At 38.4% G+C, this 23,286-nt stretch overlaps 1 protein-coding gene across 3 annotated transcripts in view; it reads right to left on the bottom strand.

The window, feature by feature from the left end:
* LOC126203252 (rabankyrin-5) overlaps nucleotides 1-23,286 on the bottom strand; it is a 621,526-nt gene that overhangs the window by 288,125 nt on the left and 310,115 nt on the right. For all 3 annotated transcript variants that reach the window (XM_049937508.1, XM_049937507.1, XM_049937506.1), the window contains exons 10-14: nucleotides 21,098-21,211; nucleotides 20,792-21,008; nucleotides 12,967-13,098; nucleotides 10,462-10,582; nucleotides 1,973-2,146 (exon numbers count right to left, since the gene is read on the bottom strand). In XM_049937508.1, coding sequence (XP_049793465.1) covers nucleotides 1,973-2,146; nucleotides 10,462-10,582; nucleotides 12,967-13,098; nucleotides 20,792-21,008; nucleotides 21,098-21,211 — 758 coding nt within the window. The remainder of the gene's footprint in view (nucleotides 1-1,972; nucleotides 2,147-10,461; nucleotides 10,583-12,966; nucleotides 13,099-20,791; nucleotides 21,009-21,097; nucleotides 21,212-23,286) is intronic.

The following is a 23,286-nucleotide window of genomic DNA, read 5'->3' as shown; positions in this document are numbered from 1 at the left end:
CTCCCACATTTCTCACTCATGGTCAGTTGCGAAAGAATAATTAAGTTTAAAAAATGTTTTAAATTTGTTAAGGACGCGAGATTGGCTGTGTGTAAACAAAAAACGACACGAAGGTCTTGTGTGCGGTGGGTGGTTTTTTTGTACTGGTTTAGAGATACAATGACAGAAGAATGAATTTGTAATTAATTTGCTTTTAGAGAATTAAGGTTCTCAAGCGTGTTTGGTCAGGTTTTTAAACGTTTATAACTTGGAACATTTAGGCCTGGATCGCTTCTATTTAACTAGTAAACAATACAATTCAGAAATGTTTTATTACACTTTTATTGTGACAATAGACACTGATGAAACTGCCAGCAGTATTTTTGAAACGATTTTTGCACTATGAAGGAAACTTGAATAGAATTTTTTGTGTGTATGTCATACAAAATTTCGGGTTATGTCACAATTATCGGGACTTAAGCAAAAGAACAAGTTTTTTCAAGAACAAGCACTGCTGCGAAGCTAATATTCAGTTGTGTGACAACAATGGACACTACAGGAAGAATACAAAACTAGGAAAATTTAAATTTGACGCTATTTCTTCTTAAATAAGTTCTATTAGCGGACGAAGAAAATATCTGTGATCTCACTCGGCGGCCATCTTGTGTAAGGCGGTGTCCCCTGGGAAAGACTTATCATTATTATTCACATACTATTTCAGTTTCTTCATGTTCTATGCAACACCATCAAGCACTATGATCAGTATCTGCGAGAACATTTTGATATTTACATGGTCAGTCATATGACTACATTACTTTCCTTGGACAGAGTGGCCATTTGCAGTACATTTTTTGAAAATTAAGATAATTTTGCTACCTTAGACTGTTCAAAATTTTTTTAAACATATCTCCCTCTCTCCAAATCATTCACTTACAGTATGCACTTAATGCTGATTTCACGAATGGCAATCATCAAAGTTCTATGTATATTTCACAGTCACTGGATAACACAATAATGTAAACAAAACTCTCCACCACATAGCACTATACTGTCCATATCACTACACTGCATTGTAACTTCAGCCAATGCAAGAACAAATGACAACACGAGGAAACTTTGATTACAAAAAATTAGTTGAGCCAAAAGTGTCAAAATGGCCTTAATCTTTGGAAACTCGAATGGCTAGCCATTGCTGATCACGCATGTCCTTCATTCAGAAAGTACTTGTTTTCAGTCTTGCAGAACTATGCTATTTGTTTGTTTAGCTCTGTTTCTTATAATTATTTAGTGTCTCGTTACCAAATACACTTACACTTACTGTTAAACTGTTATTTCACCCCTGAAATTGTCTGAAAACAAAACCAAAACAAAAGGTGAAATGGGAGGGGAGGTTGAAAATGGAGGAGGTATTGTGCCTCTGAAATCCACATAAAATGTGTCAAAACAGTCAGGTAATTTTGTTCAACTTTTATATGTACACATGATTTAGTAAACTCATTCAACAAAGTAGATTACATGGGGGCCTACTCTTTTTAGGAGATACAATACAATAAATTAGCATTTTATCGAAACAAGCTATGATTATGTGCAGTATATTTGACTTGTTTAGCAGATACTGTTGTTAACACAAAGGAAAATGGAAGTAAAATGGAAGTTCGTTCACAGGCGCCTCTGATCGTATTTATGAATATGGTACAAAAAATACACTTTCATTGGTCACAGAACTAGGAAATTTAGTTGCAGATATTTTGTGTTACACAAAAATATTATCCTGTGAAGAGACTTAAGAGAGATTTTTATATACTACCCTAAAATGGTTGGACTGATGTCCTCTCAAGATACTTTTACATTCTTTTGGAAGAGGGCTAACAAAAGCATTATCACTGTGTATCATGAACGCTACTTAAAGATACTTAACGATGCACTAAATTCTTAAATAGCTTGAAACTACATAAAAAAGATATTCACTTACATATGTTTATACCACACATACCTAACAAGAACAGAGGCAATGTCATCCTGTCCGGTTGCAAGTGCTGCCCAAAGAGGACAGTTTCCACTGGCATCTGGCACAGACATGTCCACACCACGCTGACAAAGAGATTCCACAACGCGAGTCAAGTGACTCTGGATTGCCAACTGAAGAGAAGTTTCATTCTCTTGTGTACTACATATAAATAAAAAAAAACACAGCTAAATAATTATTCCCATCAACTCATTTGATTTGAAGAACAAGAAAAAAAATTGCTATAGTATTTTACGATAATAGTAACTGACACCTGAAATTGAAGGAAACCTTAAAAACATTTAATAATTAGAACAACAACACAAAAGTATTGTCAATATGATGTTGGATGCACTTTCCTGATTGTATCATCATCATCATCATAGGAAAAGCACCAGGTCTGAATTTTCTTTATATTATCTATTACTTTCACAGTTACACACTCCAACAATGGAAAAAAAGAACAGTCCAATGCAACTCACAAGTTCACAGTGAACATAGTTTCTCCATGCACACACAAAAACTACTCCACAATATTCCTCTTTCCCCCCAATCGAATCCTACATTCTGTCATCCTAAGAATCATCTGACTCTGGTGATGAGTAACCACTTGGCTCTGGTTGCACAACTCCAACACATGTTGTTGCAGTCCTCAGACCCTTGAGGTTATCACCTTGTCAGCCAAATATATTAGGTTGTAACAATTCCATTTAATCAATTACATCCCACACTCAATTTTTCATTGTTTGAAATATTTTGGCTTTATTCCCATATCAGTTCACTTTATGGCATAATGTCTGTGGGAGCAGGTGCTCTGCCAGATGGTGTTTCAGTGTGTGTTATCGAGTGTTTTGAAATCGATAAGGTTGGCTTCAGAGATATATGTTCTGCAATGTTACAGGAAACAGAAGAAGATTGTCTTGTTTTAGAGAGTTGTAAATGTATCGTTGTCTAAGTAACACGCTGATTCATGTGTTATAAAATTCGATAATAAAGAAATTGAAAGTTCTTATTTGTGCGTGCTTACCACAGACACCACCAATAAGTGGTGACCCCCCCGTGATCAGCAATGAAACAAAAAAATCCTGCAACATAATTATCAGCGAATTGCCAATGTGCAATCTGCTGGAATTTGTCACAGAAAGTGTTTAATAAAAATACTCAAAATGTCGACAGGAAGTGGACTTGACGAGGGCAATCCTGTGAGTACTCTGGAAATTAATAAGGTAAGCGTAAAACTTCCTCCCACTTGGGTAGAAAGATATTTGGATTGGCCAAGTCGAAGCTCAGTTTACAATCACTGCTGTAGCAACGGAAGCAAGTAAGTCCAATTACCTGCTGGCCCAGCTTGAACCAAAAAATATGTCTAAAACATCTGGGATCTGGTAACCAGTGATGAAAATAATAAATATTCACTGGCAAAAGAACGACTCTTAACAATTTTCAAGGAAAATGATGAGCATAAAAAAACCCACACTTTAAAAACATTGTGGCTCGATAAACTTCCTAATAATAGTAAGAGTATATTAGTGAAGAAACAATGGACAAAATTGTGCGGATGGCCAATCATATAGTGGAGGTGCAATATGCTGAGAAGCTTCAAATTACCTCAGCCCAATCCATTTCTTCCACATCCTTATCAGTCCAAGATGATCTTGTAAAAATTAAAGACTTAGAAAATGAAGTTAAGATGCTCCAAGAATCAAACAGATCCAGATCGCGCTGCAGAAGTAGAAACAGAACACAGTTCAAAACAAATAGTAAATACTGTTGTTATCACTTCAAATTTGGCTCATGGCATAAACCTGAAAAGTGTGTACCACCTTGCCAATAGAAAAATAAGGAAAATAGGGAAGGGTAGAGTCAAAAGCAGCTGAGTGTTCTACCCTAGTTCCTACAGAAAGCTGACAAAATCAACTATTTGTTAAAGACAGAACTTGTCAACGATCTTATCTGGTAGATAGCGGTGCAGATTTTTCTGTTATACCAATGTCAAAAACTAAGAAACTTGAACCCTCTGACTTTAGTCTTTATGCCGCAAATGGTTCTGAAATAAAAACTTACAGGTCAAAGCTGTTAACCATTGATTTAGATCTTAAACGTACATTTGAATGGCCATTTATATTAGCAGTTGTATCAAATGGAATATTGGGAGCCTATTTTCTTCATCATTTTGGTTTACTCATAGATCACATAACTAATGAGGAGGTATTGAATAGAATTGGGGAGAAGAGGAGTTTGTGGCACAACTTGACGACAAAAAGGGAGCGGTTGGTAGGACATGTTCCGAGGCATCAAGGGATCACAAATTTAGCAATGGAGGGCTGCGTGGAGGGTAAAAATCATAGAGGGAGACCAAGAGATGAATACACTAGGCAGATTCAGAAGGATGTAGGTTGCAGTAGGTACTGGGAGATGAAAAAACTTGCACAGGATAGGGTAGCATGGAGAACTGCATCAAACCAGTCTCAGGACTGAAGACCACAACAACAACATAGATCTGAAAAATAAAAAGCTAATAGATAACATTACTAAGTTAAAAATTTCTGCAGAGGTAACCACTGTGAATGCTAATGATTCAGTAAGCTCACTCTCTGCAACATGTCCCTATTCAAAGCTGTCAGAGAAATTTCCTGAGCTAACAAAACCATCTATAGTACCAAAGGTGTTAAGGCATAAAGCACAGCATTATCTACCTACTTCTAGTGGGTCTTTGGTGTATAGTAAAGCTCATAGGTTGGACCCACATAAATTGCAAATAGCTAAGAAAGAATTTCAGTTTCTGTTGAATAATGGTATTATACGTCCATCACAATCACAATGGCCCAGTCCACTGTACCTTGTTATGAAGTCAAATGGTCAGTGGCGAGTTTGTGGGAGGATGGGGGATGTAGGGGGTAGAAGGGGGATGGGCAGGGAGAGGGGGGGATGATGATGGGAGGGGGGATGATGGGAGAGGGTGAGGGGGGAGGGTGGGGGAGGATGGGGGAGGGGGGGATGGGGGAGGGGGGATGGGGGAGAGGGAGGAGGTCTGCACCACGTATCAAATGTATCAAAGGTTTGCAGCTGAGTAAGAAAATCAACTCTTTTTTTTCCCCTAGTGAGGTTTATTTAATTTTAATAAAACTATATACTGTGCAACAAGTGTGAATTGATCCAGGGATCGAGTCACAGTCACACGGTTACTGCCTGATCTGACTGCTGGCTTTCTACCACTTGGTCAGCACTCCATTAATAATGGCCTTCCTCCCCAAATATATCTACAGCAGATAGAAATCAGGGAATTCTTTAGCTTTTGAAAAACTATTAAGTTGTGACCTTAAGATGTATAAAAAAATTGATTTATTTTTAAGGGTTTTAACAATTCCATCTAGTTGTAAATGGATCTCACAGCATTGCTTTTGACTTTGATTTTGCAAGAACAGAAGCATGTGACAAACCTTTTTGTAGGAGTTATTTGCGTGTAAACCCCCCCTCCCCCAAACTAGTACATGACTGACTTGATTTATTTCCTCTTGGATCATAAGGCAGCCAAACATTTCACTTCACTCTATGTTTTACCAGCTTTCAGAGCTGCTCCTTCAACCATTCTTTTCGGGCAGCCCCATATGTGTGTTCCTTGTGGGTTCCAATCCAGTGCTGCCTTTTCAACAGCTTCTTGTTGTTTGCGTATTGTGTGACCAATCCACCTCCATTTTATTTCCTTTACTTGTTCGCGGATTGGTCGCTGGTTTGTCATCTCCCACAATTCGTCATTTGATATAACATCTGGCCACCTCACATTTATAATTTGCTGAAGACACTGGTTTATGAAGGCTTGCAGCTGGTTTGCAATCATGTTTGTTACCATTCATGTTTCACAACTATACAGGACTGACTGACTTTATGATGCTATTAAACAAGCACAGCTTTGTTTGTCTTGAGATGTTCTTATTACACCAGACAGGGTACAGTTGTACAAAGGCTCCATTTGCTTTCCATATCCGACTCTTTACATCCTCCTTGACCCTTCCATATTTACAGACGGTACTTCTTAGATATACAAAGGACTCTACTTGTTCCAATTCCTTTCCATACACTGTTAGCTTCGCTTGTTTTTCAGATTGCATTCTCATTTCCTTAGTTTTCTGAACATTTATTTTAATTCCTGCGATTTCTGATTCCTCTTTGTCTTTTCAACTTTTCTTCCATATCACGCAATCTTTGCGAGAGCAGACAGATATCATCAGCAAAGTCAAGGTCTTCAAGCCTGTCTTGCATTCCCCACTGAATACCTCTTCTCCTACCACCAACAACTCTTTTCATTACACTTTCCAGTACCAACAAGAACAAGGTAGGTGACAGAATACATCCCTGCCTCACCCCAGCATTTGTTTGGACAGACTCAGTAAGTTTCCCATTGTGTAGTACCCTACATTCATATCCATCATACATGGCTTTAATAATATTTATTATCTTTGATGGTATTCCATATTCTTCCAAGGTATGACACATAACTCTCCCATTAAGAGAGTCAAACACCTTTTCAAAATCAATAAATATAAGGTAGAGTGTTTTCTGCCATTCTGCACTCTGCTCAAGTATTATACACAGTGTGTTGATGAGATCGACACAACTTCTGTGCTCTCTAAACCCAGCTTGCTCTTTTCTTAGTTGTGCCTCGAGTGAGTCCTTCATACGATTTAGCATCAATTTACAGAGTACTTTACTTGGTACAGATAGGAAGGTGATGCCTCGCCAGTAATTACAATTGGTAGTATCCCCTTTCTTTGACAACTTAATAATCAGTCCTTCCTTCCAATCTTTTGGTATTTTCTCTTCTGACAATATCTTCTCAAACAACGGATGCAGTAGATTTATAGTGGTGTCAATGTCTGCTTTTTTTGCACCTCAGGTGCAATATTATCCATTCCTGGAGCATTCCAATTATTCATCTGTTTGAGAGCTATTTTAATTTCAGTCTTAGTTGGTGTGTTTACATTGATTCTGTCACTGGCATATGGAAAATTTCATTGCCTCTCCCTCTCTTCAGGTTGCTCTCTGTTTAAGACTTCAGAAAAATGGTCTCTCCATCTTCTAAGATGGTCTTCTGTCGTCAAAAGTCGACCTCCTTGCTTTTCATAAGTCTGTTCTTGTTGAAACCTTTTTTGGAAACATTCTAGTGATGCGGTACAGTTCATTAGTAGCACCCCTTGCTGTGGCTATCTCTGCTCTCAGAGCTTGCTTATCCATCCACTTTCTCTTATCATTCCTTACACTTCTCTTTATTTGAGTGTCAGTAGCTGCATACTCAGCTTGCATTCGAGTTTTCTGCTGTCTTGTTTTACTCAGATTTAATTTTGCTTAATCTCCTTCCTACAGCTGATCAAATTCCATGTACACTCAGACATCCAATCTTTCTTTAAATGCTTTTTAAAGCTAAGGACCCATTTGCTCACATTGCAATAGACGTCCTTAATCTGAGTCCATGTATCATCGACACTATTTTCATCATTTTGTTGTGCTTCTTGGAGTGCCTCATAGCAGTTCCTTAGCTCAATACAGAAAGCTTCTTGTTTTGCTTTATTCTAAGTTTTCCCACATCATATTTTTTGTTCCCTTGTTTGAACTTTCTATTTTTAGCCATGATTTTTAGTCTAAAATTTGCAACAATAAGGCGGTGATCACTGCCAACATCAGCCCCACGTTTATTTCTCACTTTCATCAGCAACCTTCTAAAGTTTTTGTTTAGCGCTATATGATCAACTTGGTTTTACGTTCTGTGATCAGGGGATACCCATGTAACCTTATGGCAGTTCTTGTGTGGGAATAATGTACCTCCAATTACCAAATCATGACTGGCACAGAAATCTGAAAACATATCCCCATTTTCATTCATTTCTCCGATACCATGGATTCCCTTTACATGCTCTAGACCTTCATTGTTCTTTACAATTTTTGCATTTAGATCTCCATAATAATCAAGAGGTCTCTCTTACTGGTACTCTTAATAGTGTCACTTAAGGAGAGGTAAAACTCTTTTCTTCTGTTCAGTATCAGAGGTTTCTGTAGGAGCATAGCATTGGATGACTGACATTTCAAATGTTTGTCTTAAAACTTGCTGTCAGTAGTCTTTCTGAAACCAGTTTTCATTCCATAAGGCTCTTTTTCTCCCCATTTCTGTGCTCTGCATACTCCCCAGTGGGTCCAGAGTGGTATAAAAAGGTGTATCCATCTTGTGTTTGGATTGCTCCAAAATCTAGCCATCTCACCTCACTAAGTCCGAGAATGTCCAACCTGTAACTCATCTCCTGTTTTCAGTCTGCTGGCTTCTCTCAATGTTCTAATATTCCAGAAATCTATTTTTGTTGTCCTTTTCATGCCAAAGGTCGGCATACTTGAGTGCGTCCGGTTGTTCTTTTCTGCTATTTCTTTAATCATTTGTTTTTGGGAGTGCCAGTGATTGGCCCACAGCTCTCTACCGTATTTACTCGAATGTAAGCCGCACTCAAATCTAAGCCGCACCTAAAAAATAAGACTCGAAATCAAGGAAAAAAAAAATTACCCGAATCTAAGCTGCTCCTGAAATTTGAGACTCGAAATTCAAAGTGAGAGAAAAGTTTTAGACCGCCCCTCCAAATCGAAACAAAGTTGGTCCATTGTAACGTGAAACACAATTGAGGTCGAATGGATGAAGATACAGCTACAGTAGTTTGGTTCGAGTCGTAAGCTCAACAGTTAAGCTTTACCAAGTAGCCATTTCTGTGTGTCAGGCGCTCCGTCCGTATTTATACGGGTACCCTTCCTTTTTCACGTGCTTCGTCTGGTTTGAATCAATTGCTTATTTTGCTTTGATCTGATAAGTGCCGTTCTCTTTGTTATAGTTGTTTACGTCACTCTAAGCTGAAAATGCATTATTGTACTGTGTCGTGCATTGTTTGTCGCATTCTGATAACGAGTGTTTACGGCCTGTCGCCGCTTGCGGCGTAGCTTGCTTAGTGCGCACTACCGCCGCTTACAATAAAAAAAAAAAAGAGAGAAATTATCTCATTAGCGAAACAATGGCAAGAGACTGCTTTTTGTTGTTACTTACACTGCCGCTTTCTTTGATAATGATCAACAAGAACCAAATAATAGCTGCGTATAATAGAAGATGTTCTGAACGAGAGTTTAGCGAAAATTTTTCTCCGTTAAAAAATCTTTGCAGACGCCTCTTTAGTACATTACAGTCTCCACAGAAATTAGAGTCATCTTAGATTTAAAAATTTAGGCAGTTGCCGTGCTTCATTTCTGACTGTATCACTATACAGCATAAGAATAATATGAATATAAACATGACATGATATGTATATTCTTCCGCGTCTTCTCGGTCTAGTTTCGTAGTTTATTAGGCAGACAGGATTTAAATGAGGTAGCAGCAAACACGAAAGAATACCTGGCATAATGTTTACATTCTTCTACCTGTTCTTTTAATTTATTTACTGACGCAGAGGTTTTTGCGCCAGTATTTATCTTTGTGCCTGCAAAGCATACCTGTGTTGCGCTACATATATTTGACGGCAGAAGTTAGTTGGGGCGACACCTACTAACATTTTTCAGAACGTCCACTTACTTTGCACTCGATTCTAGGCCGCAGGTGGTTTTTTTGGATTACAAAAACCGGAAAAAAAGTGCGGCTTAGATTCGAGTAAATACGGTAGTCTGGTGATGGGGCTGCCACCTAAGAGCCTCCAGACTTGCCCAATTTTCTTGTAAGGGTTTACTCCCCTAGGGCAGCTGGCTTCCCTACGCCTAAAAGTCTCCCCTACCCTTTATTATGATTTGAGATGGCAGGAAAAGGACAGGGTAAGGACAGGCTTGGGATAGGTGAAAAGGACCAGTGGGCTATTGTGGAACCCACTTCGTCTGGCTCCTCCCCCTTGGCCAATCCGGTATGGGTGACCCCGCTGGTAGCTAAGCTACCACCGGCATAGCCCTCAGGATCCAGAGCACGCAAACCAACTCGCCTGCATGGACAGTGCTACTGTAAGGAAACTAGTACATAAAGACATATTTAAATTTGTGGGTAGCAGGGTATGCCCTCACTGTGTAAGTGTCCTAAGCCTTTCTATGGAATCATCAGAATTATGAATATGCTGTGCATTTTTCACAATAAAAGACCTCCATACTGAGGTTAAATAACTGTTTGAATAGTAAACAGATGCATATTCATCATCACAACAGTGTTTTAAACATACAAAGGCATGTGAAACTTGAGAAATATTATCATCTTATGAGTGTACATATTTTTTGCTTCCATGTTAAATGTTTCTGCATGCAAGCATATTTTCTAATAATGGTGGAAACTGTTTTATTTGCAGAATTATCTTGCAGTGAGTCTGCATATTTTAATTGTAGTTTTAGTTAAAAATAATTTTCTTCTTTTTTGTTATCTCACTTTGAGAATAACCACAAGACATGAAAGTGATACCAATGATAGAAGTTCAATACAAACTTACACAGCATTCATATCAGCACCTTGGTCAAGAAGGAATAATGCTGTATGTGTATCCTGCTTCAAAATAGCTTGGTGAAGCAATGTTTGACCTTTTCCATTGCGAACATTGACATCAGCTCCTCCTGTCAATATAATTAACAGAAACAAAACCATTATTGTATTGCATAGTTAGTGAATCAAATTGTACAGCAGTACATAGTTATGTAGTATGAGTTAAATAACCGCACTAAATTTTGAATGGAAACTGTTATACTGTTTAAAGTATACAGCAATATAAGCCATTCTGTAGCAAGTAGTCATGCACTGGAATTTTGAATTTATGCAAGCCGGTTATTGTCTCAATGTTTTTAAGTAGTTTGGTCTTTGAATATGCCTGCTTGTGTCTGTATATGTGTGGATGGATATGAAATGTATGTGCGAGTGTATACCCGTCCTTTTTTCCCCCTAAGGTAAGTCTTTCCGCTCCCGGGATTGGGATGACTCCTTACCCTCTCCCTTAAAACCCACATCCTTTCGTCTTTCCCTCTCCTTCCCTCTTTCCTGATGAAGCAACCGTTGGTTGCGAAAGCTAGAATTTTGTGTGTATGTTTGTGTTTGTTTGTGTGTGTATCGACCTGCCAGCGCTTTCGTTTGGTAAGTCACATCATCTTTGTTTTTAGATATATTTTTAAGTAGTTTGGTATACATAAAGACCCTAGGTCCTTTATCACATGACTTAGTCCTGCATTTGGCTTGAAGATACTGGTGGTCTGGTACGCTGCCCTTAAAACTTTCCTGTAACTGAGGGCCTACACCTCCCCATGGCTACTACCTAGCAGCAGCACTTTCTTCTTCCTAGCACTTTGTACATTCCTAGGCTTCTTGACCTCGGTTCAAGTGTGATGCACATTTCCTGACCCTCATTTTACCTGAGGCTCTTCTTCACTTAACTCTGGCAGTGGTTGATACCCGTTTTCTGTGTTGATGATAAAACTGTCAGATGGTGTTCTCTTTCTTCCTATCCTCCTACCAGTTGCCAGTTCCCAACCACCCTCCTCCCCCCTATCTCCCTTGATCCTTATGAGTTCCTTCCTTGCTTCCTCCAACTGTGCCTCAAGGGCATAGATTTTCCTTTCCTGTTCCCCAATCAAAATGTTTCTACTGCATACTCTGCAGTTCCAGGAGAGAGCCTCTTCTGTTCTCCCAACATTCTCTCCACTGCACAACAAATCCCTCTACTCACTACCCTACAACAGCTCCCACATTTCTCACTCATGGTCAGTTGCGAAAGAATAATCAAGTTTAAAAAATGTTTTAAATTTGTCAAGGACGCGAGATTGGCTGTATGTAAACAAAAAATGACACGAAGGTCTTATGTGCGGTGGTTGTTTTTTTTGTACTGATTTAGAGATACAATGACAGAAGAATGAGTTTGTAATTAATTTGCTTTTAGAGAGTTTATGTTCTCAGGTGCGTTTGGTCAGGTTTTTAAACGTTTATAACTTGGAAAATTTAGGCCTAGATTGCGTCTATCTGACTAGTAAACAATATTAAATGTGTTAGTTAAATACAATTTAGAAATGTTTAATTACACTTTTATTGTGACAATAGACACTGATGAAACTGGTAGCACTATTTTTTAAAAGAATTTTGCACTATCAAGAAAACTTGAATAGAATTTTGTGTGTTTATGTCACACAAAATTTCGGGTTATGTCATGATTATCAGGACTTCAGCAAAAGAACAATTTTTTTCAAGAACAAGCACTGCTGGGAGGCTAATATTTAGTTGTGTGACAAGAACGGACACTACAGCAAGAATACAAAACAAAGCAAAATTTAAATTTGACACTATTTCCTCTTAAATAAGTTCTTTTAGCGAACGAAGAAAAAACCTGTGCTCTCACTTGGTGGCCATCTTGGTATATATCTTGGTATAAAAGAGTTACAATTATTTGAAATGTGCTGGGGATCAGACATTACAGGTGAGTTTTCATTGAGTTTGATGCTATGGTATTTTCTCTGTTTTATTCCTGTTTCCTGTACTACAATGTCCCAAATGTCTTTCATTTTATTTGGAGCATTTGCTATGAAGGAATTATTTGCCTTTTTTTGTGCTTGTTTTATGACTTAAGTTAAAATATTTTTATAATGCTTAAAATAGAAATCCAATTCTTGGGATATGGATGTGCTGTCTACATAATTTTGTGAACTAATCTCTTTTTCTTCTCAGATATTTGTTGTGATCCATTTGTTTTTCTTTCTTTAAAACTGTAAAGAATCAGCTATATGTTTCATAGTACTCAAGTGAGCAGTGATGTCCAAAATTATTAGTGTTTCCAGAACTGATGGCTACTCTTTGGAATTCAGTTGACAAATAGACACAGTTAGGAGAAGGACGATGCAACCAAGTTGCAGAAATTCCACAAGGAAAGTGAGAAAATTATTGCATGTGCAGAACTCAACAATTTGAGCTTGAATCTCTTTAGTTATTATCAATAATGATAAATAAATTAGAGACTACTAACCTTCTATAAGAGTGGGTACGAAATGCTCCATGCCATTACTCAAAGCCAATGAAAGAGGAGTATTACCAGAAGAGTCCTTCAGGTTCAAATCTGGAGCTATCCCCTTCTGTTCCTTTCGTCCCGACAAAGCCACTATACAAAAAATAAAGGCGATATTAATACAGACTTCACACACACACACACACACACACACACACCTCTTAATCTAAGAAAAAAAGGGAGCAAAAGAAAGTGAGGAGGAGGATGAGGAAAAATACATAAAATCTCATGAAAGAGTGTTACAAAAATGGACTTGGAAGTAATAAAGCAAGGCAATATTTACTGAAGTTGTTTAATAGTTGTGAATAGCTCATCAAATGATTTAACACACAAATACTGGCATGGGCCCTGAGAAGAAAGTATAGAGTAGTGTAGAGTAGAGTTTTATTGGTCCTGGTGATCATATAGTACAGGATTCTACTGTTTTAAAATCACTCACAATTAAAGGATCAGAAAACAGAACATCTGAATTTAACTTGTGGTGAATATAACAATAGAATTATTCACGGATGGCAAATTAACTTTGCACATGACAAGCTATTCAAGGAACATTCCACAGAATTGCGACACTGATTTCGCCAGCAGCATAATCATTACGTACCTAAATATGCATCAATGACAGCTGTATTGAGAAACAATTGTTGGTACACATAACAGATGTCTGATTTCTTTCTGTAATGATCTAATGAATCAAATATTACTCGTAGCCACAGTGTTGGGTTCTGGGCACTGACTACCACAATCAATGACACATGCTGACAGAGAACATTCAGCAGCAAGCCACTTCTGTGTTCTGACCTCCTTCCACAAAGCAATGACCAAGTCGATGCTGAGGAGTGACACGATCACACTGAAGATATCAGCAGTCCAATGTTTGAGAATATGTGAAAACCTAAAAAGTCTCCGATTGCAAATCTGTTTATTCAGTTCACTTGAATATAGAAATTTGTGGTCTAAGACAATATTGATCTCATGTAATTACGAAGCCCTTGGGCACTGACAACCTTTTCAGAAGCTTCCATGTGATGAAAGTATCCCGACAGCCGTATTTATAACTCTTGGGCAAGCCAGTTATCATCGGAGAGTTGGGATATCTTGCAACACCCACCATATGTCACATGCTGCCATGAAAGTGATGTACCACTGACAGACTGTTACTGGGCCTCTAACCATTGACTGCTACCTGAACACCCACGCTCCTGGCAGCACTACAATCTGCCACCATCGCAGAACTACTTGCTGGGACATAGCCACCTTCCCACGTTTCGGGGACTGAACTGAGGTCCCCTGGTCCTGTGCCACTGGCAGATAATGCAGCCAGCGGCAGCCATCAATCCTCTAGTGCGCTGGGTCACCCTATCTTCACTTGGCCACATTCACCGAGACAATGGCAGATGCCCCAGCCAGGTCTGCTATGGGCTACAGGCTCGGTTACATGAAACATCCATGGGGCATTATGCCGCATCAGTGGGGGAACAGTGCTTAGGACTTAAAGATTAACACCTATGACCAAGATGACTGAATAATTGTGTTTGTATCCACGGGCTGCCACCTCCTTGTGCAACTACCCCTTTTGTGGCAGAGGTCTCTCCCCTGCTCCAAACAATCCTGATACCCTGTCACATTTGTGTAGCAAGGGCCATGTAAGGAAAAGATTCATGAAAAGAAGAACTACCACAAGAGGAAAAGGTTACATGAAGATACATATGATGAGTGCTGAAAAATCACCGAGGGCTAAAGCTACGCCTCTAAGTAGCAGCTTGGATTTTAACTTAATGCCACTCACGTGATTCCCTACATCTTTGGGCTTGACCTCTCCCTACTTTCCCCATAATATCAGCATTAGATACTATTGTAGTATTCAGAAAAGGACCAAAGGATGAACTGTTACCATTTGTAATATGCAAGGACATTACACCAGCCAGTGCTGAGAAAATGCCTGGCTCAGGCGAGGGGAACTTTATGTTCTCCAAAAACTTAAGGTTATTTTTAAGAATAGGCCAGAATACCCATAGGTTTTTCTTAAAGAGGAATGTCAGAGAGCAGAGTGAATGTTTTAGGATAATTTAGGACAATATGAGTGAATGTTTTAGGATAATTCAGAACAATATGAGCACCATATGTGTCAGTAATTAAATGTAAGTATCCAGTATGATTTTAAGTCACAGTTACTGAGTATAAGTCAGGAATATTAGGGACATGTAATCTGGGGATAATGTGACCCTCAGCGAACTAGTTAACAGATACTACTTAGATTGATTAGATATGTTTAAACTATGGTACTGTGCCTATGATTTAGAACAAGAATAAAGGATCACAAAGGTAATGTTTTGTTAGATCTTACTGCCTTCACATCATGTGGCATAGCCTCAAAACAGCAAAGCTCTGACATGCAAGACATTGAGGATGCAAGACATTGAGTATGCAAGATGAGTCAATGGTCATGAACTGAACTGCTCCAGGTCCCTCCAGAAGCAATGTTCCTAATAGGGTTAGATCCACCAACAATGGCTGACCAAGCAGAAGAGCTGACATTGGGGGACGTATGTTGATGTTAATAATGTAAGTGGAAGTAAAGAAATTAAAAGGATTTGTATAAGCACAGGTGGTACTGATAAACTGCCTATAGTTGAGGGAGAATTAAGGATAATTGCAGGATTATTGAAGAGCACAAATGAAGATGTTTTAGTGGCTTTAGATGGGTCATTGGTATGTGAATGCTCTTGAAGCATGGAGCACTAGATAAATCTCTCTGATCATGAGGAATTAATATAGAGTAATAAGAGCAGAAGGTTAGGCAAGTTCTGGATAGATTCCCCAGTTACAATATCTCGTGAACACAACTAATGCAAGGCTACTGCAGATTTCTTACAGTAGTGAATAAATTTTCCTAATTGCTGAGATATAAAATATTGTACAATAGGAAAGTGCAAACATGCCTCCATGTCCAAGATCACAAATGCACACTTGTGCGGTGACACTTGATAAAATGGTAAGCCGGTTTGAATCCTGGTGGTGGAAAAAAATTTTCACCATTAGTATTTGACTAGCAAGGGGAGGAGAGGTGGTAGCGTACATTTCTTGATCATTAGACTTTGTCCCAATGTCCTGGTTTAAATACCAAATGTCTCCACAGTGTCTCATGAAGAGATGGCATTGGACAGTGTCGGTGGTGATCTGTCTGTCGGGTAGGGATGTTAAGCTTGGTGGTCCCCTTGGTGCTATTCACGAGGAGTAGGATGTGTGCTGGCACTGGCTTTCACCACCACTATCCCCACCATCACCACCACTATCCCCACCATCACACACCCCCCGCACATGCCCCACGCACACAAAATACATACGTGTAAGCATAACAAATATTGTAATGGAGCATGTAGCAAATAAATGAATTAAGATTGTGCACAAACTGCTGAGTGTATAAATGTAAATATTCTAGTACTTTCGTTGCAATTAACTTTTAAATAGGAAATGAGGGAAAAATGTAATTAATTGAACGATGCCTGTAGCCACAGTGTCATGTTCCATGCACTGACCACTGCAGTCAATGATCCATGCTGACATGGCATCCTCAATAGCAAGCTACTTCTGCACTTTGACCAACTTCCGTGAGCAATGACCAAGTCCTCACTTGCTTACTACTGTCCAAGAAGCTTCCAGATGATGGTGGAACGTGGAAGTGCTATATTTTCTCCATAGACAACCTTCTGATAGCAGTACTTATCTCCCTAGGAGCAGCCACTCATCAGACAGTTATGTTATGTAACGACACCTATCATGTGTCAGATGCTGCCATGAAGACAATGACATATCTATGATGCAGCTGCCTACTTTATCTTTGGGCCTTGAACATTTCTCTGCAAGCTGACCACCCACACTCTTTATAGTTCTGCACTATGCCACTAACATGGGTCTTCTTCTTCTAGTCACCTTTACATATTACAGGGATTGAACAGAGGTCTTCCCAGCCCTGTACCACTGGAGCCTGTTGCAGCCAGCTGGATCCATCCAATCTCCAGGGTATTACTATCCTACTATCACTTGGTTGCCTCCACTGGGCAATAACAGAAGACACCGTGGCCAGGTTTGCTATGGGGTCAGTTCTCAGTCATGCAAAATGTCCACAAAGCCTGACACAGCACAAGCGGATGTTTGATATGCACTGTCACTACCAAGGACAGCACTGCTAGGGCAGCTGCTCTAGGAGACACTTTGGCGGCATATTTGTCACACTTGTCAAGATCGCAGGTATCAACACCCGTGGCCAAGATGATGAAATGGCTGTAAATAAAAAACAATGAAGGGCATTTGCATCTCCAGTAGCGAATCTCGCACACACACACACACACACACACACACACGCACGCACTGAGCCAACTGACTCCCTGTTACATTTCAAACACTTACGAAAACTGTAAAGTACCCTTGTGGTAGAGATGGCACCATTTACAAATGAAACATCTGAGGCAAAGAGAGTTACATTTTACAAACAAACATGTTTATATGAATCACAAATTAGAAATTTAATAAATATACTGTTAAGATGTTTATGAGTAAACAGAAATTGGAAAGTTTCACTGCAACTAATTATTCTTAGTGTAGAATGCTGAAAGTTTCCTTAAACTATGTTGCAGTCAAAACAGTTTTCAAAATAGGATTAATTTTCCAGCTTCACTGTAAGCAAATGTTTTCAGCTTCCCTCTAAATTTATTTGCTTGGACAAGGGTGTGCAGGCTGTTGTAATATCTTAGTATGTCAGCAATTTGTGGGCTACTTAAAGAAATCCTTCCTAGTCACCCAAAATTTTTAGTTCCACCTCCCTCTCAGATTCATTGATGACATCTTTAAATAGCATAATTTCTTCACTTCATCTGCTATGTAAGCCTCGTTACTGATGTTAGGTTCATTGCTAATCTTATTTCTGCTGCTCTTCATTTCTTTGGACTTTCTTTAGTTTACTTTCAATCCATATTCTGCGCTCAGAAGACTGTTCAGCCATTTTGTCAGCTCCTGTAACTCCTCCTCACTTCCACTGAGGATGGCAATGTCATCAGTGAATCATATCAGTGAATCTTATCTCTGGTATTGTTTTGTCCTGAATTTTAATCCTGCTCTTCAACCTGTCTTTTATTTCCATCATTACTTCAATAGAGATAGAGCAACATGGGGGGAAACTGTATCCCTGCCTTATTCCCTTTTCAATCCTAGCACTTCTCTCTTTGTCTTCCATTCTTGTTGTCAATTGGCTCTTGTACATACTGCATATTACCCATCTTTCCCTATAGCTTTTACAAATTTTTCTGAGAATTTCAAATCTCTGGCACTATTTTACATTACCAAAAGCCACCTTTTTTTCCAACTAATCCTGTGAAGTAGTTCTGTGTTTTTCTTGCATTTTAGCACATTAACATGAACAGCATCACAGATGTCTCTCTGGTATCTTCACATTTTCTAAAAGCATCTAACATAGCCTCAATTTTCTTTTCTATCCTTCTGTATATTTTTTTGTCAGCAAATTTGATGCACGAGCTATTAATGTCACTGTGCAATAGTTCTTGCATTTATCTAATTTTGGCATATTTGGGATTTCGTGAATGATATTCTTTGAGTGGTGTCAGCCCAATCTCAAAAATCCTACACACTAACATAAATGGTTGTTTAGTTGCCATTTCATCTAATTATTACATAAACTCTTAATGAATGTGATCTATACCTTCCACCTTGGTAGATCACTAATCTCCCAATACTCTTTCAAACTCTGACTGTAATACTGGATCCTCTGTGCCTTCCCAACTGACGACCAGTTTGATTCTATAATGTCAGTAGAAAGGTTCTCCCCCTTGTAGAGACCCTCAGCATACTATTTACACCTATTCACTCTATCATCTGTGTGTAACAGTGACATTTCTTTCACACTCTTAATGTTGATATCCTTGTGTTTAATTTTACCAAAAGTTAATTTATCTTTCCTAAACACCAAATCTGTCAACCATTCACATTTTTCCTGCATCCATTTGACTTCCTATTGAATTCATTTCTAAGTGACTTATACTATAGTATTCCTTCCTTTTCCAGTACATGTCATATTTTCTTCTTTCACCAATCAATTTAATCCTCGAACAAGTGAGCTGTTGTTCATAACATGAGTGGGTGTGTGGCACACTTTGAGGACATGTAAAGAATAGCAGTCTTTATGTTATCAAGGTAAACAAGTATGAGCAAAATCACAGTTTACACTTAGTTTAACTAAACAATGATAGAAAAAACTTACATTATATACGCTAAATCATTATTTAACTAACCAATAATTAAATAAACTTTTCAATATATCATATTTGTTGTTGCATACAAGTGTTAACCCCACACAGTACGAAACACTCAAAACATTAAAGAGGGAAGCTCGATCAGATCCGTGCCAGCTGCTTATTTAATTACGTCATTTTGTAGATAACTACCTCATTGTGGGATTGTGCTGCCAGCTCAGAGGCTGGGTCATTTTCTTGCACAAATCATAAACTTTTTCTCACCTAGCTCATTTTTTACTTTATACTACTGCTTCTCACATGACAACACAAATTACTACTGCGTTACCTGAAGCAGTAATGAAGCAACAGGTGCCGGTTCACAATTTTAAAATAACAATAGAACAGAACAAGACAATGTTACTTGTGATTGGTGTACTTTATACATGGACGTATTCACTCAAGGGTTAAGGATTTCTTCTATCACCCAAGATTTATTCAAAGTTACCTTTGTTAATCCAAATTTATTGATTCAACTTTGGTGATAGCCCTTTCTAGGGACGTCCATTTCTCTTCAATTAACCTGCCTGCTGTGGTATTCGTCGTCATCATACCTTCTAAAAATTAAAAATTATCATCATTGCTACTAACTGGCTATAAAGGAATGGTACAGAGCACAATTGTGAAATTGTAACTACCAAGGCTCCAACTACCTTGCCCCCCCCCCCCCTCTACCACATAGAAAGAGAGAGAGAGAGAGAGAGAGAGAGAGAGAGAGAGAGAGAGAGAAAGAGAGAGAGAGAGAGAACCCCCCTCCCCTCCCCCCATGCCTATCTACTTTTCAAGGCACTGTGCCTTAAATGATGGGAACTCAAGTAACTTAAAAACTGAAAATAAAGCCAAACCATCATCATGAAGTGTATGGTAGATAGTTAGCAATAACCTATGCACAGGTGAGACTATGCATGAGAAATACTTTTAAATAGTGTAATTAAAAGAAATATTTTTATCGAAAGAAGTTCATAACTAAATTCATCTATGCAAATGAGACAACTGCTTGTAATTTGTTTCATTTGGTGCAAATGTGCTGAAGCTTCACAGATAAAATGAATAGTAAAAAAGAAGCAGTTTCTTCAGTTATTCGAGGTAATGCAGCAGAATAATACTCGAGACATCACAGACTGAAAGAGATACTTCAAGTAGGTGAAGAGAGATTGCTATTACTAACAATTCCACATCAAGAAGATATTGTGGGGCTGATCGCATACAGTGTCATTGAAAATTGTTTTTTACCTTGCTTGAAGCAGCCACTGATAGAAGACAAACTGCTAAGAGTAAGAAGTGAAAATACTGTTAGGAACTAACTTTTGAACTCCAAGATGTCTAACCTGTAAGTTGAGCAGTTTTATATAAACTTTCAAGCTATCTCAATTCAAGTTTTCTCTACTGTTGAATTACCAGCATGTGTAACATAACAACTATTTTCATCTCTAAGACACATAACATTAATAACTTGTAGAATTCATAAACTGAAGAAATATTACCTTTGAAGTCTATTATGGATTGAATTGATTCTTCCTGCTGTTCCATTATCGCAATATGCAAGGGGGTCTGTCTGTATGCCATCTCTACTTTATCATCGTTCCCTCCTCCTTCCGTGAGCCTTAATGTCTGCAAGTTGGGATTAGCTCCACAGCGAAGTAACTTGCCAACGAGTTTGCTAAGGCCCCTTGCACATGCAACATGCAGAGGACTCTCACCCTGTAACCATGCGTAGACTGTCAACAAAGTCGCCATCATCGACATAGCATCTATTTGTATCTGGTATAAAATGTAATCTATTGTCTGACCTTTCTGTTGACATGATTGCTGTAGGCCGAATGAGTGCAAAGGAATAGTCCAGCTTCTTCTATACCTTCACGAGCCACAAGGTGTAGAAGCGAGTCTGCAGATGATGTGTAGATCTAGGCAAATATGTGAGATATACTACAGTGAAGACAACACGATTTTAAAATTACTTCTGAATTACGCAAGTACTGATTCAATTATGTACAGTTAAAAAAAGAAACAGCTCAATGATTGTTTTTTTGTTTCCAACATCATATCTGACTATACACCACAACACTTCAACAACGAATATGCTAAATTTCATTGAAAGAAACACTAACATTCTTCTAATGGAATCTTGAACTTGATGGATATTACTGTGATTAACTTTAATAGCCAGGGAATTGATAATTAGTAGCTCTGTTACCTGACCACATATACATTACACCTCTACAGCCATCCCAAAACCCCACCTTTGATTTGTTCCTGCCATCACCTAAATGCAATGTGAGATGTGATAAAGTAACAGGAATTTTTGTTTTACTTACAGAATCTTTATTTATTCATCAACATCTACTCTATCCCCTTCAGAGTAATCTCCCTCAGCTATAATACACATGTGCTAGCACTTTTTCCAATTTTGGAAGCTTTTCCAGAACTCACTTTTTGTTATGGTGTTCAGCTCCTTCAGTGATTCTGTTTTCATCTCATCAACAGTGGCAAAATTATGTCTATCCATGGTTCTCTTCTGCGTCAAGAATGAAAAGAAGTTGCAGTGGGTCATGTCCAGTGAATATGATGGCTGAGGCAACATAATAGTTCTGTATTTTGCCAAAAAATCATGAAGCATGGAGGTGTGAGTGGGAGCATTATCATGATTTAATTTTCACTAGTGGTTTTGCTACAATTCTGGTCATTTTCTTTAGATTGCTACATGTGAACAGCATGTAACTCCCAGACAGTATTGCTTATTGACCATACAACCATAAGGTAGGAACTCATGATGCTTTATCCCATTGTAATCAAAGACAACAGTGAGAAAAATCTTCACATGTGACAGAATTAGTCAAACTTTCTTTTTGGTCTTGGCTCTTCAGGCAATTTGCATTGAGACAAATAGACCTTAGTTTTGATTTCGTACCTGTATGGCAATGTTTCATCACTTGTTATAATCTTCTTTAGTGGTTCTGGATCACTGTTGATTCCATTCAGCACTTCCTGAGCGATTTGTATGTGACATCCCGCCACACACCATCAGGTGGCTTGCGGAGTATGGATATGGATGTAGATGTAGACGACATAATTTTTTGTCGAAATTCAATAGTTTCAGAACGAACGGTGCTGCAACATGTCTCTTACCCAAAACACCCAAAAAAAATTATTCTGCATGAACCAGAGAATATGCCGACATTACCAGCAATCCGTCTGATGGCGATTAGGCGATTTTCCAAAACCATTTTCTTTTACGTCTTCCACACTCTCATCAGTGACTGAAGTGCTAGGGTGTCCAGGGCAGTCGTCGTCTTCAGTGTTTTCTCTACCCTCTTTGAAATGTTTATGCCTCACATGAACTCTTATCTTGCAGTAATTTTGCCAAAAGCCACAGTCATAATTTCAAATGCAGTGCTGCACCTTATTCCATTTTTCAAGTAAAATTTAATGAAAATACTTTAATACATCTTTTTTGAAAGTAAAAGTTTGTCGAGCACTCGACGACTTGTATAACCTTTTCGACTGCCAACAGTAAATTAAATACAGGGCGTTTTAGAAAGGACTTTACAACTTTAAAAACTCATATAGATATATTGGAAGAAGATACAGAGCTGGGTTTAGTGTTATTTTTCAAGGAAACCCATCAAGTATTTTTTTTTACCTTAAACTAAAGATGTATGCTGCTTCCGTTGGTTATCCTGCACACATACCATTGCAAGCCAATTTTTTACCCAAACTCACTGTAGCATTGCAGGTGTAACTTGATCAGTGATGGCATAAATTCTTGCTCTAAGTTCAGGTAGAGAAGCCAGCACAGGTGGTACAAACACAATATCCTTGATGAACACCCATTTAAAAAAAAAAAAAAAAAAAAAAAAAAAAAAAAAAAAAAAAAAAAAAAATTAATAATAATAATAATAATAATAATATTTAAACAAAGATGATGTGACTTACCGAACGAAAGCGCTGGCAGGTCGATAGACACACAAACAAACACACA

This window comes from Schistocerca nitens, chromosome 9 (assembly GCF_023898315.1).
Source record: "Schistocerca nitens isolate TAMUIC-IGC-003100 chromosome 9, iqSchNite1.1, whole genome shotgun sequence".
In the NCBI taxonomy this organism is placed as follows: Eukaryota; Metazoa; Arthropoda; class Insecta; order Orthoptera; family Acrididae; genus Schistocerca; species Schistocerca nitens.
Note: the sequence above shows the minus strand (reverse complement) of the source record. Positions and strands in the feature narration are given on the sequence as shown.